General features: G+C 51.8%; 1 protein-coding gene across 1 annotated transcript; it reads left to right on the forward strand.

Annotated features, from left to right (window-relative positions):
- Positions 1-5,317: 5,317 nt before the first annotated feature.
- Positions 5,318-6,487, forward strand: LOC306918178 (cardiolipin synthase (CMP-forming)-like; the record flags this gene model as incomplete). The annotated part of the gene is made up of 1 exon (XM_079531058.1): positions 5,318-6,487. The coding sequence occupies one exon, from the start codon at positions 5,318-5,320 to the stop codon at positions 6,485-6,487; it is 1,170 nt and encodes a 389-aa protein (XP_079387184.1).
- Positions 6,488-16,775: the final 10,288 nt, after the last annotated feature.

Below are 16,775 nucleotides of genomic sequence, written 5' to 3' on the forward strand. Positions count from 1 at the left end.
GATTGGCTGTAAGCCACTGATTGGCTGTAAGCCACTGATTGGCTGTAAGCCACTGATTGTAGTTGGCAAAGAATTATGTTTATGTTTTATGTGTATTTTCTTCGTATGCCTGTGCCTTTCATCCAAAAATGAAATAAAAATGTATTTAAATCCTAACCGTTTTCTGATAAAAAAAGAATACAAAAAATAAACGTATGTGAGCTTGTAGATCTGCTATTTTTCAACAGCTAAAGTTATAAATAATGGTTAAAGAGGTTAAAAGCTATAAGGTGACACAGATGTATTAATAATGGATAAAGAGGTTAAAAGCTATAAGGTGACACAGATGTGTAAAGATGTGTCTCAGTGGACACTTGTAGTTCACTGATAGGACTACAACTCCCATGAGCTATCATTCTCAATGACCTGTTTTGACACAGGTGTGGACATTCCTTCAATCAAGTGATGAACATAATTATATCCTGTCCTGCGTTTGATTCTGCCTGAAGAAGGTCAAAGGTCAATAGACTGAAATATTCCAGCAATAAAATGATTGAAATGAAATGATTAAAATGACCCTTAATTATTAATTAATTATAATTAATAATTATTACACTTCTATACTTGTGTGACTCCAGAAGCTCCTCCTAAACCTGTCAGATGCAGTGTTGTTTCCCTCGACTAAAACTAAGACGAAAAATGTTGGTCGACTGCCTTTTTTCACTGACGAAAACCAAATGGAAACTAAATGAAAAATAAGCTATGACGACTACAGTTTACAATTTACAATTTACAATTTACAATTTAGGCATTTAGCAGACGCTCTTAATCCAGAGCGACTTACATTAAGGAAGAACAAAAAAGCATGGGAATACATCACAAAAAAAAGCATTTATCATGAAACATGCGTACCGTAAGCTAAAAACGTAACAGTGGAATATCTATATAATGAAACTATACATATATACTATACTATGCTATACATATGTACTGTGACTACATACAATGCAATTATAGTGCTGTCTACGTAACGACTAGAACTAAGACTAAATATACTGACAATTCCGTCAACAATAAAAACTAGACTAAAATGTTAGGAAGGGACTAGTGGACAAGAGATCCAGTAGAAGTCATTTTAGACTTGGTTGCATGCTGAAAATAGCCGATCTACAAGCCCACAACGCTGCAACGCGTTGTGGGCTTGTAGATCGGCTATTTTCAGCAAGTGTAAAATCAGTTATTAAGACGGCATCAAGGCCCGACAAAGAACATTTTAGTCGACTAAATCAACTGTAGATTTAGTCGACTAAAATCTTATAATATTTAGTCGACTAAAACTAGACTAACACTAAAACCTTCCAGGTGACTAAAATGTGACTGAAACTAAATTAAAACTATTTAAGAGACTATAATGATTAAAACTAAAATCACTGGTCAGAGGTGGCTTTTTTTTTTTTACAAACATTTTTGTCAAATCTTGAAAAGTTGAAACGGGACATTTTGCATCGTGAGTACTTTTACTTTCCGTACTTTGAGTACATTTTGATGTCAATACTTTAGTACTTGTGGAAGTACATTTGGAACTCCAGAGTTTTAACTTGTAACAGAGTATGATCTATATTGAAGTATTGCTACTTTTACTTCAAAGGAGAATTCCATGCTAGAAGGCTTTCTTACCTTTATTTGGTTGTTACGTCCCCACCAAAGAGGTCCAGGTGTTATTTTGTGCAAAAGTGCATTATTGGCTATTTCCACTAATATAAGCCTATATTTATTTCCTATACAGACCTGTGTATTCCTATACAGACCTGTGTATGCATTGAAATAGAGATCTCGTCTGCGTTTTGTACTTTATGGTTGTCATCTGCGGTAGTAGGGCCTGACTCACACGGTCACAACAGATTGTTGTAGGCCTATAGCTGATGCATGAGACTTGTTTACTGATGCAAGCTCGCAATGCATTTCCAATGGGAGTCACATGGTTTGACACAACATTGTTGTTGTATGAGCGGGAGGGGGGGCAGTCAAAACACAGCCGAAAGCCGTACAACAAAAATGTTGTGTCAAACCATGTGACTTCCATTGGAAATACATTGGGGCGGCCATGACACTTACCCTTTGTTTACATCTAGCATCCAACAATGTTGTATGCTAGATGTGAAGGTGTGAGTGAGGCCTAAGTAACACACCTGTCAGGCTGTCGCCCCCCCCCCCCCCCCCCCCCCCCCTTCTGACCTGGTCCGTGTATGTTATGGCCATTTGAATTCTAATTTCGTATTTGACAAACAGTATTCAGAATACGGTTTGGTGTTCTGAATACTGTTTGTCAAATATAGAAATGGTAAATTAAAACATAGAATACCGTTCGTGTTCTGAATACTGTTTAGAAATGGTTCATTAAAAACTTAGAAATAGGTATTTAAAACGAAAATATAACCCGATTCTAGATTTCCGCTGGTGTCGTTCGAAACAGAATTAAGAATTCAAAACGAGACGCACCGCGACCTGTACTGTGTTCTGTGGTTCATTTCTCTGCTGTAAAGTCACTCCCTCTCCCTGAAAAGGGGGCGGAGGCGTGGCCACGGCCGTCTTGAGTGACAGACAGGCTGTGCTGCTGTTACTGCAAGCAGACACAGGCAGCGCTGTTGACGATCGCACCAGGCGATATTATATTTTATTTATCCTTTTAGATCACATTTTACAATTTACAATGTAGGCATTTAGCAGACGTTCTTAATCCAGGGCGACTTACATTAAGCAATAACAAAAAGCATGGCATACATCACATATATATAAAAAGTAGTTATCATGAAACATGCGTAAGCTAAGAACATAACAGTGGAATATCTATATAAACTATACATACTATACATGTGTGCTATAAAGTGCTATGACTACATGAAATGCAATTCTAAGTGCTGTCTACGTAACATGCAGCCTGTTTAAAATACTATCTAAGTCTACATAAAGTGCTATATTTAAAATAGTATCTAAGTCTACATAAAGTGCTATCTAAGGGGCTAGTGCTACGGGCCATGGTGGAGTCTGAAGAGGAGGGCAGGCGGGCAGGCAGGCAGGCGGGCGTTGAGATTAGACATTAGATTAGTCGATTTGCCTGTCTGCTTCCTGATTGGTTAGTCATTGCGACCGTTTTTAGTTTTTTCAATGACCAAGCTTCTATAGGAACATCTTTGAATGCAGATTGTGGCCCCTAGAGGTGTCACAGAGACTACATTCAGATTGTGGCCCCTAGAGGTGTCACAGAGACTACATTCAGATTGTGGCCCCTAGAGGTGTCACAGAGACTACATTCAGATTGTGGCCCCTAGAGGTGTCACAGAGACTACATTCAGATTGTGGCCCCTAGAGGTGTCACAGAGACTACATTCAGATTGTGGCCCCTAGAGGTGTCACAGAGACTACATTCAGATTGTGGCCCCTAGAGGTGTCACAGAGACTACATTCAGATTGTGGCCCCTAGAGGTGTCACAGAGACTACATTCAGATTGTGGCCCCTAGAGGTGTCACAGAGACTACATTCGTTTTGGGAGCGTTCTACCCATTGCTGGCTGTAAAAAGGTCATTACAATTTTGAGATATTATTTCATTTCATATTTATTTATTTCATTTCAGTTATGGTTTTACATGATTATATTAATTTTACTTTGTACTTATTTTTTACATATTCCATACCAGAAAAGAAAAGGAGCAGGAAGAAGATACATCTTATTTAGACCTGCCCCTATCATTAAAAACACATCTAATTGATGCTACATTTTATATCACCACGATTACATCAAATAAAAAAGAAAGAAAAAACAACAAAGACAAAGAACAAAAACAACGCTGAGGAAACAAAAGAACACTTATATCTAACCTTCTAATTCATATTTTATCATTTTTTCTTTTTTAAACACTTTCATAAACTGAAACACTGTTGTACAACTCTTCAGCTCCTGGTTTTGTGAATTCCATAACTCCTGGTTTTGTGAATTCCATAACTTTATACCTGTAACAGCTAAGTGCACATTTGTCCGAGCGAACAGATGTTTAAAATCATGTCTTCTTCTATGGTCCTCATCCTCTGAGCTAAACATAAATTACTTCTGTAACTGTATTGGTAATGATTTGTTTTTCGCTCTGAACACCACTAATAATGTTTGTAATTCAACCAAACATCCGGACCATTTGTTTCTAATTAATTAAAAAGAATAACCTTTGAGATATCCGTCTCGATCAGAGCGCAGCGCGTCTCCCCTGCTCTTTATCAATCTCTCTCGTCTCTCCCAACACACACACACACACACACACACACACACACACACACACACACACACACACACACACACACACACACACACACACACACACACACACACACACACCGTCAAGTGGCTCCGCGAAAACAGCTGATCTGCAAGCTCATGTGAGCTTGCTGGCAGGCAGCTAAAACAGCTTATATTGCTCGTTATTTGTCCCACCTGTGTATTCTCAGAAGCGCATTGAAGTGCTTAACAATGATCAGAGTTCCCTGCTTTTTGTGATGTGATGCTAGAGAGCATATGCTAATATATCATGGCTAAGAACGGTTCCCCCTGTCAGCGATCATGCTGGTGTGTGTGTGTGTGTGTGTGCGTGTGAGAGAGACACGTCAGACATTCCATTCAATGGAACTCTTTTGTTCTCACAGAACAAGGTGAGAAAGGTCAATCAACTCAGCTGCAGGCCAATCACCAAATTAAGAGATGCACGGGAGATGGGACAGCAGAACTAGGAGATATTTCTTTAAAAAATCATAACTGGTGTGTGCTCTGAAATCTTCTTTATACATGATTCTTAACGCTCTTTTTTGTAACATAATCAAAGGAGTCATATTACTCTTGTATGAGTTACCCCATACTTCCAAACAGTAAATAATAGCAGCTGTAAGACTCACCCGTGGCTCCGACATGCGTGGCCGGTTAAGACACATGCGTGGCCGGTTAAGACACATGCGTGGCCGGTTTAAGACACATGCGTGGCCGGTTAAGACACATGCGTGGCCGGTTTAAGACACATGCGTGGCCGGTTAAGACACATACGTGGCCGGTTAAGACACATGCGTGGCCGGTTAAGACACATGCGTGGCCGGTTAAGACACATGCGTGGCCGGTCAACTGGATGCTCGTCACGGTGACGACGCCAGTCTGTTTGTATCCATATATGGGGTTTCTACATTAGTCTGATGTCAGCACTATAGATGACGCTAGCTGTCGTCAGCTGGGACTGATACTGCCACAACAAGCTCATTATCTACCTAACCTCTTGAGAGGGGATAGTTGAACAGATCTCTAGGACCATGTCCAGACCGGTCTCCAGGACCGTGTCCATCCTGGAGACCCACATCACTGCCACCAGCCAGGGCGCCAGACAGAGACACTGCGGTGGTTTTGCTGCTCTCACAGCGTTTCCAGCACGCACGGACACGGACCGATGGAAGTCTGTGTCCTCGCGCGCTGGACACCGGACGCTCCACCACCAGCAGCACCAGCTCTACTGGGGAGGAGGACTGGGCCTGATGGGAGGTCATGGTGGCCTACGGCCCAAACCACACCAACGGGTCGAGGAGACGCAGAAAAACAGTTGTAGCGTGGCGAGGAGTTGCACGGCGACCCTTTGGTGTGGTTTGAGTTCACTGGGCCGGTCTCCGGTGTCGACAACAACAACAACAACAACAACAACACGGGGACTGTGCAGTCATGAGGCCGCCGGTAAACAACAACCCCCCCAGCAGCCCCTCCAGGAGGATTCCACAACAACAACAACAACAACAACAAGAGCCGAGGCCTTGGCCTCTGTACCGGGCCGAGAGGGAGGCCCGTTTAGACGCAAAGAACCGCATCACGAGAACCCGTGGACGATCCCCAACCTGCTGTGCGTGTGTCGGATGGCGTCGGCTCCGTACCTGGGTCACCTGATCGTCCAGGGGGACGACGACAACGTTCACCTGAGTCTGGCCGTGTTCGCGCTGGCCGCAGCCACGGACCTCTTGGACGGCCACGTCGCCCGGCGTTGGCCCGGCCAGGCGTCCGCTCTGGGCAGCGCTCTGGACCCTCTGGCTGACAAGGTCCTGGTCGGCGTGTCGTACGTCAGCCTCGCCTGCGCTCAGCTAATACCGGCTCCTCTGGCGGTTCTGGTGGTCTCCAGAGACGTCGGTCTGATAGCGGCGGCGTTCTGGGTCCGATACGTCACCGTACCGCCGCCGGTGACCCTGCGTAGGTTTCTGGACGCGCGCCACGCCACGGCCCGGCTCAAACCCACGGCGGTCAGCAAGGCCAACACGGCCGTCCAGCTGCTGCTGGTGGTGGCGTCGCTGGCCGCTCCGGTCTTCGGCTACGCGTCCGACGGTGTGCCGCTGCAGGCGCTGTGGTGCGTCACGGCGGCCACCACGGCCGCGTCGGGCTACGGCTACTGGCGCTACGGGACGCGCGACACGGTCCAGGTGATAAAAGAACAAAATAAATTCTAAACAAGGTGGATTACAGCAGTGGTTCCCAAACCTTTTCATGTCAAGGACCCCCAAATTGACACTAATGAGCCTGCAGACCCCCAGTTGAAAAGACATGCCAGGGACCGCCATAAGAGAAGATTTTGACGGCTCTAGCAGTGATTCTCAACCTGTTTAATTTCAAGGACCCCCCAGTTTGACATGCATTAGTCTACGGACCCCCATTTAATGGCATTTCTATCTCTGGGACCCCCAATATATATTGTAAAATCAATGTTAATTTTACTCTGAGAGTGGACAGGTACAAATGGAACCAAACGGACCCTAACGGGTCCGTTTGGTTCCATTTGTACCTCTTAGTCCCAAACTATCATTTAGCTGGGGACCCCCTGGAACTCCCTCAGGTACCCCTGGGGGTCCCCGGACCCCCTGGAACTCCCTCAGGTACCCCTGGGGGTCCCCGGACCCCACTTTGGGAAGCACTGGATTACAGTACAGAAAGTTAAAGATGGAGTGCCACGATCACCCTAAAACATGGTCATCAGGTATTATTATAATATAAGGAGGAAGAACTTTTTCCAAAAAGTGTACAGTATTTGTTAAAATCATGTTTTTATGTGGACACGCCCACCAGTTCATTACGTATGCCTGGTTTGCCTGGTGGGTGGTGATGGGTGGCGATCCACCTGAACTGAAGCCACACCCACAAATGTAGTTGTATGATAAAGGGGGAGGGGTTAGGGGAGGCGCTGATAGTGTGATGTCACTATATTACTGTTTATTTCATTGGCCCGTTTGACTGTCAAGGGTTCAGCCTCCAGGAAGAAACCCTAAATACAAAGTTAATACACCATTGCACATGAAAACGACTCCAGGGTGTCTAATGAAGTACTGTCACCTCATAGACACATGAAAAACTGGAAAAAACAAGATCATCAATTTAAGATCATTAAAGCTGGGCTGTTGCCTGAGTCCAATGCATTTCTGCCTACTTCCGGTCCAGGACTTGTCCCAGTTGGTTGTCCCCATTCTCAATAGAAGTCTATGTAGGAGGGCCGCCATTGGACTGAAGCCCCATGAAGTGACCAATAGAAGTCTATGTAGGAGAGCCGCCATTGGACTGAAGCCCCATGAAGTGACCAATAGAAGTCTATGTAGGAGAGCCGCCATTGGACTGAAGCCCCATGAAGTGACCAATAGAAGTCTATGTAGGAGAGCCGCCATTGGACTGAAGCCCCATGAAGTGACCAATAGAAGTCTATGTAGGAGAGCCGCCATTGGACTGAAGCCCCATGAAGTGACCAATAGAAGTCTATGTAGGAGAGCCGCCATTGGACTGAAGCCCCATGAAGTGACCAATAGAAGTCTATGTAGGAGAGCCGCCATTGGACTGAAGCCCCATGAAGTGACCAATAGAAGTCTATGTAGGAGAGCCGCCATTGGACTGAAGCCCCATGAAGTGACCAATAGAAGTCTATGTAGGAGGGCCGCCATTGGACTGAAGCCCCATGAAGTGACCAATAGAAGTCTATGTAGGAGGGCCGCCATTGGACTGAAGCCCCATGAAGTGACCAATAGAAGTCTATGTAGGAGAGCCGCCATTGGACTGAAGCCCCATGAAGTGACCAATAGAAGTCTATGTAGGAGAGCCGCCATTGGACTGAAGCCCCATGAAGTGACCAATAGAAGTCTATGTAGGAGAGCCGCCATTGGACTGAAGCCCCATGAAGTGACCAATAGAAGTCTATGTAGGAGAGCCGCCATTGGACTGAAGCCCCATGAAGTGACCAATAGAAGTCTATGTAGGAGAGCCGCCATTGGACTGAAGCCCCATGAAGTGACCAATAGAAGTCTATGTAGGAGAGCCGCCATTGGACTGAAGCCCCATGAAGTGACCAATAGAAGTCTATGTAGGAGAGCCACCATTGGACTGAAGCCCCATGAAGTGACCAATAGAAGTCTATGTAGGAGAGCCGCCATTGGACTGAAGCCCCATGAAGTGACCAATAGAAGTCTATGTAGGAGAGCCTCCATTGGACTGAAGCCCCATGAAGTGACCAATAGAAGTCTATGTAGGAGAGCCGCCATTGGACTGAAGCCCCATGAAGTGACCAATAGAAGTCTATGTAGGAGAGCCGCCATTGGACTGAAGCCCCATGAAGTGACCAATAGAAGTCTATGTAGGAGAGCCGCCATTGGACTGAAGCCCCATGAAGTGACCAATAGAAGTCTATGTAGGAGAGCCGCCATTGGACTGAAGCCCCATGAAGTGACCAATAGAAGTCTATGTAGGAGAGCCGCCATTGGACTGAAGCCCCATGAAGTGACCAATAGAAGTCTATGTAGGAGAGCCGCCATTGGACTGAAGCCCCATGAAGTGACCAATAGAAGTCTATGTAGGAGAGCCGCCATTGGACTGAAGCCCCATGAAGTGACCAATAGAAGTCTATGTAGGAGAGCCGCCATTGGACTGAAGCCCCATGAAGTGACCAATAGAAGTCTATGTAGGAGAGCCTCCATTGGACTGAAGCCCCATGAAGTGACCAATAGAAGTCTATGTAGGAGAGCCGCCATTGGACTGAAGCCCCATGAAGTGACCAATAGAAGTCTATGTAGGAGAGCCGCCATTGGACTGAAGCCCCATGAAGTGAACACAGTGAACACAGTTTGCGTAACTCTGTCTATATCTAAGGCTCTGAGCTATAGGTGGCCCAGGCTTCATCCAATCCCGATAGAGAGGGGCCTTCCGCCAATCATGACCGAGCGGGGACGGGCCTTGGTGTGTGTGCATATGTATGTGCATATGTATGTGCACATCTTGTTACCAGGGCGGACCGGGGGGGTTTCCAAATCACCCAAAACACTGAATGCTCCTTTAAGCCCATATACCTGATTCCATGTGCACGATTTTCACAAATGCTCTCCCAGCTATTGTAAAAAACAGATACATATATAGCTGCTTTAACCCATTCTGGGCGGGAACCCCTTTTGGTGTTTTAAAGGACCACTTCACCACTTTTCAACCTATCTTCATATAAATGGTGCATTTATATACATGGTAAATGGTGCATTTATATAGCGCCTTTATCCAAGGCGCTTTACATAGATTGTGCATTACATTCACCCATTCACACACACATTCATACACCGATTGCAGCGGAAGCCATGCAAGGTACCAACCAGCACATCGGGAGCAATTTGCGGTTCAGTGTCTTGCTCAAGGACACTTCGACAAGACAGGAGGAGCCGGGATTCGAACCGCCGACCCATGGACCATTGGACGACCTGCTCTACCTCTTGTACCACAGTACCACAGTACCACAGTACCTATTATAGGTCTTCACTAAAAATCAAACAATTTTTTCCACTCAGTCTGTGTCTCATAGGAGGGATGTGGGCAATTCAGAAACCGAGCTACGAGCTTGTAGATCTGCTATTTTTGAAAAATCATGAAAATGTCGTGCAAATCTTTGAATATATATTATTTCACACAGCGAACGTTTTTAACTCATATCTTTGCTCCTGGGGGGTCCCTGGAACTACATATTTTCAGATGGGGGTCTGGGGCCAATTACATATATTTTTTGCGGTCCTTGACATGAAATATTGAGCACCACTGATAAGGCATCTCAGAAAACTATCTGATTTAGAAGACATGTTTTAAACGTCGACGTCAGGCCTAAGTACAGTAGTTGAGTAAAAGTACTTAGTTACTTTCCAGCAGTGCAGAACGGTTGCACTTCATTAGAAGCATCGTCAGTCAGTGGGTGTTGTTCTCTCTCCCATTGGTTTAGTATTGATCCCTTCGCTCAACTCGAAGCACTCAACTCCACTGTGTCTGTGCGTGCGTGCGTGTGTCTGTGCGTGCGTGCGTGCGTGTCTGTGCGTGTCTGTGCGTGCGTGCGTGCGTGTGTGTGTGCGTGTGGAAGAGAAAATTACAAAAAAAGAAAAAAAAAAGATTGAGAAGGGAAAACTGAAGATTTCTCATCTTCTCTTGGGAGATAAATTATGCGGCAATTGTCACCTTGCAGTGCTGGAAAGCACTGTTGTGCGTGCGTGCGTGCGTGCGTGCGTGCGTGCGTGCGTGCGTGCGTGCGTGCGTGCGTGCGTGCGTTTTTGTGTGCCCTGCAGCTGCAATCTCATTTCATATTGTTCGGGCAGAATCCTTCTATCTCCATATTTTCTACTTTTTATGCTTTTCTGTTCTTCCCTAAATTAATGCCCCGTTTTAGGCTCTTTGGGACGGGGAGAGAGAGGCGCTGTGGGCCGTTTGGGACGGGGAGAGAGAGGCGCTGTGGGCCGTTTGGGACGGGGAGAGAGAGGCGCTGTGGGCCGTTTGGGACGGGGAGAGAGAGGCGCTGTGGGCCGTTTGGGACGGGGAGAGAGAGGCGCTGTGGGCCGTTTGGGACGGGGAGAGAGAGGCGCTGTGGGCCGTTTGGGACGGGGAGAGAGAGGCGCTGTGGGCCGTTTGGGACGGGGAGAGAGAGGCGCTGTGGGCCGTTTGGGACGGGGAGGGAGAGGCGCTGTGGGCCGTTTGGGACGGGGAGAGAGAGGCGCTGTGGGCCGTTTGGGACGGGGAGAGAGAGGCGCTGTGGGCCGTTTGGGACGGGGAGAGAGAGGCGCTGTGGGCCGTTTGGGACGGGGAGAGAGAGGCGCTGTGGGCCGTTTGGGACGGGGAGAGAGAGGCGCTGTGGGCCGTTTGGGACGGGGAGAGAGAGGCGCTGTGGGCCGTTTGGGACGGGGAGAGAGAGGCGCTGTGGGCCGTTTGGGACGGGGAGAGAGAGGCGCTGTGGGCCGTTTGGGACGGGGAGAGAGAGGCGCTGTGGGCCGTTTGGGACGGGGAGAGAGAGGCGCTGTGGGCCGTTTGGGACGGGGAGGGAGAGGCGCTGTGGGCCGTTTGGGACGGGGAGAGAGAGGCGCTGTGGGCCGTTTGGGACGGGGAGAGAGAGGCGCTGTGGGCCGTTTGGGACGGGGAGAGAGAGGCGCTGTGGGCCGTTTGGGACGGGGAGGGAGAGGCGCTGTGGGCCGTTTGGGACGGGGAGGGAGAGGCGCTGTGGGCCGTTTGGGACGGGGAGAGAGAGGCGCTGTGGGCCGTTTGGGACGGGGAGAGAGAGGCGCTGTGGGCCGTTTGGGACGGGGAGAGAGAGGCGCTGTGGGCCGTTTGGGACGGGGAGGGAGAGGCGCTGTGGGCCGTTTGGGACGGGGAGAGAGAGGCGCTGTGGGCCGTTTGGGACGGGGAGGGAGAGGCGCTGTGGGCCGTTTGGGACGGGGAGAGAGAGGCGCTGTGGGCCGTTTGGGACGGGGAGAGAGAGGCGCTGTGGGCCGTTTGGGACGGGGAGAGAGAGGCGCTGTGGGCCGTTTGGGACGGGGAGAGAGAGGCGCTGTGGGCCGTTTGGGACGGGGAGGGAGAGGCGCTGTGGGCCGTTTGGGACGGGGAGAGAGAGGCGCTGTGGGCCGTTTGGGACGGGGAGAGAGAGGCGCTGTGGGCCGTTTGGGACGGGGAGAGAGAGGCGCTGTGGGCCGTTTGGGACGGGGAGAGAGAGGCGCTGTGGGCCGTTTGGGACTGGGAGAGAGAGGCGCTGTGGGCCGTTTGGGACGGGGAGAGAGAGGCGCTGTGGGCCGTTTGGGACGGGGAGAGAGAGGCGCTGTGGGCCGTTTGGGACGGGGAGGGAGAGGCGCTGTGGGCCGTTTGGGACGGGGAGAGAGAGGCGCTGTGGGCCGTTTGGGACGGGGAGAGAGAGGCGCTGTGGGCCGTTTGGGACGGGGAGAGAGAGGCGCTGTGGGCCGTTTGGGACGGGGAGAGAGAGGCGCTGTGGGCCGTTTGGGACGGGGAGGGAGAGGCGCTGTGGGCCGTTTGGGACGGGGAGAGAGAGGCGCTGTGGGCCGTTTGGGACGGGGAGAGAGAGGCGCTGTGGGCCGTTTGGGACGGGGAGAGAGAGGCGCTGTGGGCCGTTTGGGACGGGGAGAGAGAGGCGCTGTGGGCCGTTTGGGACGGGGAGAGAGAGGCGCTGTGGGCCGTTTGGGACTGGGAGAGAGAGGCGCTGTGGGCCGTTTGGGACGGGGAGAGAGAGGCGCTGTGGGCCGTTTGGGACGGGGAGAGAGAGGCGCTGTGGGCCGTTTGGGACGGGGAGGGAGAGGCGCTGTGGGCCGTTTGGGACGGGGAGAGAGAGGCGCTGTGGGCCGTTTGGGACGGGGAGAGAGAGGCGCTGTGGCCCGTTTGGGACGGGGAGAGAGGCGCTGTGGGCCGTTTGGGACGGGGAGAGAGAGGCGCTGTGGGCCGTTTGGGACGGGGAGAGAGAGGCGCTGTGGGCCGTTTGGGACGGGGAGGGAGAGGCGCTGTGGGCCGTTTGGGACGGGGAGAGAGAGGCGCTGTGGGCCGTTTGGGACGGGGAGAGAGGCGCTGTGGGCCGTTTGGGACGGGGAGAGAGAGGCGCTGTGGGCCGTTTGGGACGGGGAGAGAGAGGCGCTGTGGGCCGTTTGGGACGGGGAGGGAGAGGCGCTGTGGGCCCTTTGGGACGGGGAGAGAGAGGCGCTGTGGGCCGTTTGGGACGGGGAGAGAGAGGCGCTGTGGGCCGTTTGGGACGGGGAGAGAGAGGCGCTGTGGGCCGTTTGGGACGGGGAGAGAGAGGCGCTTTGGGCCGTTTGGGACGGGGAGAGAGAGGCGCTGTGGGCCGTTTGGGACGGGGAGAGAGAGGCGCTGTGGGCCGTTTGGGACGGGGAGAGAGAGGCGCTGTGGGCCGTTTGGGACTGGGAGAGAGAGGCGCTGTGGGCCGTTTGGGACGGGGAGGGAGAGGCGCTGTGGGCCCTTTGGGACGGGGAGAGAGAGGCGCTGTGGGCCGTTTGGGACGGGGAGAGAGAGGCGCTGTGGGCCGTTTGGGACGGGGAGAGAGAGGCGCTGTGGGCCGTTTGGGACGGGGAGAGAGAGGCGCTGTGGGCCGTTTGGGACGGGGAGAGAGAGGCGCTGTGGGCCGTTTGGGACGGGGAGAGAGAGGCGCTGTGGGCCGTTTGGGACGGGGAGAGAGAGGCGCTGTGGGCCGTTTGGGACGGGGAGAGAGAGGCGCTGTGGGCCGTTTGGGACGGGGAGAGAGAGGCGCTGTGGGCCGTTTGGGACGGGGAGAGAGAGGCGCTGTGGCCCGTTTGGGACGGGGAGAGAGGCGCTGTGGGCCGTTTGGGACGGGGAGAGAGAGGCGCTGTGGGCCGTTTGGGACTGGGAGAGAGAGGCGCTGTGGGCCGTTTGGGACGGGGAGAGAGAGGCGCTGTGGGCCGTTTGGGACGGGGAGAGAGAGGCGCTGTGGGCCGTTTGGGACGGGGAGGGAGAGGCGCTGTGGGCCCTTTGGGACGGGGAGAGAGAGGCGCTGTGGGCCGTTTGGGACGGGGAGAGAGAGGCGCTGTGGGCCGTTTGGGACGGGGAGGGAGAGGCGCTGTGGGCCCTTTGGGACGGGGAGAGAGAGGCGCTGTGGGCCGTTTGGGACGGGGAGAGAGAGGCGCTGTGGGCCGTTTGGGACGGGGAGAGAGAGGCGCTGTGGGCCCTTTGGGACGGGGAGGGAGAGGCGCTGTGGGCCCTTTGGGACGGGGAGGGAGAGGCGCTGTGGGCCCTTTGGGACGGGGAGAGAGAGGCGCTGTGGGCCGTTTGGGACGGGGAGAGAGAGGCGCTGTGGGCCCTTTGGGACGGGGAGGGAGAGGCACTGTGGGCCCTTTGGGACGGGGAGGGAGAGGCGCTGTGGGCCCTTTGGGACGGGGAGAGAGAGGCGCTGTGGGCCGTTTGGGACGGGGAGAGAGAGGCGCTGTGGGCCCTTTGGGACGGGGAGGGAGAGGCGCTGTGGGCCCTTTGGGACGGGGAGGGAGAGGCGCTGTGGGCCCTTTGGGACGGGGAGAGAGAGGCGCTGTGGGCCGTTTGGGACGGGGAGAGAGAGGCGCTGTGGGCCGTTTGGGACGGGGAGGGAGAGGCGCTGTGGGCCGTTTGGGACGGGGAGAGAGAGGCGCTGTGGGCCGTTTGGGACGGGGAGGGAGAGGCGCTGTGCCGTTTGGGACGGGGAGAGAGAGGCGCTGTGGGCCGTTTGGGACGGGGAGGGAGAGGCGCTGTGCCGTTTGGGACGGGGAGGGAGAGGCGCTGTGGGCCGTTTGGGACGGGGAGAGAGAGGCGCTGTGGGCCGTTTGGGACGGGGAGAGAGAGGCGCTGTGGGCCGTTTGGGACGGGGAGGGAGAGGCGCTGTGGGCCGTTTGGGACGGGGAGAGAGAGGCGCTGTGGGCCGTTTGGGACGGGGAGAGAGAGGCGCTGTGGGCCGTTTGGGACGGGGAGAGAGAGGCGCTGTGGGCCCTTTGGGACGGGGAGGGAGAGGCGCTGTGGGCCCTTTGGGACGGGGAGAGAGAGGCGCTGTGGGCCCTTTGGGACGGGGAGAGAGAGGCGCTGTGGGCCGTTTGGGACGGGGAGGGAGAGGCGCTGTGGGCCGTTTGGGACGGGGAGAGAGAGGCGCTGTGGGCCGTTTGGGACGGGGAGAGAGAGGCGCTGTGGGCCGTTTGGGACGGGGAGAGAGAGGCGCTGTGGCCTGGATCAGAGCGACAGGTCTGCTCATGGGGGTTGATCGAGGGTGGTAGTCACATTTTAGTCACCTGGAATATTTTAGTGTTAGTCTAGTTTTAGTCGACTAAATACCATAAAATATAATCTACAGTTGATTTTGTCGACTGACATGTGTTTTGGTCTGCTGATCTACAAGCTCACAACGTGTCGCAGCGCGACGCGTTGTGAACTTGTAGATCAGCTTGTAGATCAGCGCGTCCAAAACAATCGCCCGTCTCATTGAAAATGAGCTACCAAAGCGCGTCCGTCGCTTCCCGTGTGACCCCCAAAAATACATGACATTGACCGCCGACCCCCGTCTGAACATAATGTTGTTCCAGGGACCCCCCTCATTTTGACTCAAAGATTTCACGCTGTGAAAGAATATATATTCAAAGATCCGAGCCACATTTTCCACGATTTAAAGAAAAATAGCAGACCTACAAGCTGCCGCGCTACGAGCTTGTAGATCTGCTTTTTTTCAATAGCTAAAGTATAACATAATGCTGGGTTAACAACTTGTGAGCAGCCAAACATCCATTGGATCCAATAGCGTTGGACATGCAAGGTTTCCTCTGGACAGAGTGAAAAGTATTCTCCTCTCCTCCACAGACACGTGCAGAGAATGTTCTGATTGAAACCTTTATTGCACGGGAATCCAATTGAGACCAAGGTCTCTTTTTCAACGGCGCCCCCTGGCTGTATACAAACAAAGTATACATACATGACAAACACACAGTGGGCGGCTGTGGCTCAGGAGGTAGAGCAGGTCGTCCAATGATCCCTGGGTCGGCGGTTCGAATCCTGGCTCCTCCTGTCCACATGTCGAAGTGTCCTTGCAGGGCAAGACACTGGACCCTACATTGCCTCCAATGAGTCGGTCGGTGTGTGAGCTCGCCACCGTCGGTGTGTGAATGTGGGAAGTGAGGACGCTGGCGTCGTACTGCACCCGTCGACTGTTCGCCGCTTCACCTCCCAATGTATGAATCCATGAACCATTGTAAGCGCTTTGAGTAGGCACATAGAAAAGCGCCATAAAAATGCAATTCATTCCAGTAGATATAATACAAAAAACACACACAAACATACACCAGAAAACAGAAATCTTAAAACCACATATTACAAGAAGCGGGTGCAGTACTTAGTTTAGACTAGTCATTGGTTAGACCAGTCATTAGTCCTACAACTACAACCTATCTCAAACCCCTCACCCTAAACCTAAACTCCCACGGGGCAGCACAACTAAACCTAACCTTAACCCATGTCTAACCAATGACTAGTCTAAACTAAGTATGCACCCCACAAAAAGCAGGTGCATATACGCCTTCCTCTAGTGTGAGGTCAGTTCAAATTATTTTAAGAATTTGCATATGAAACAAATAGGGCTTTAAATTGATTGATCAAACGATATGCCCTGCTTATTACGCGTTTCCCGCTATTTGTTTTATGTGTCTAAATCGCCGAATTTTAATAATTAAAAAGAAAGTCAGTCGTTCCGCCTTAAGCTGGGCTGCTAGGGCTTCTGGGAAATTGAGTCCAATGCAAGTGGACAGGGGTTTTGTCTGACTACAACAGCCTCACACCCCCCTCCATTCTGCTTGGCAAGATGGCGATTGGTGCGCTGGAATGTAAACAAACGGCGCAAGCTATTTTCGGCGGAATTTCGAGGAAAAAAAGCCCAGATACTTACGCAGTAGAACTGTTAAGGACATCCAGCTTCAACTTTGTTTAGAGGGGCAGGGGCTGAAA

This window comes from Electrona antarctica (genome assembly GCF_951216825.1).
Source record: "Electrona antarctica genome assembly, contig: scaffold_160, whole genome shotgun sequence".
Lineage (NCBI taxonomy): Eukaryota > Metazoa > Chordata > Actinopteri > Myctophiformes > Myctophidae > Electrona > Electrona antarctica.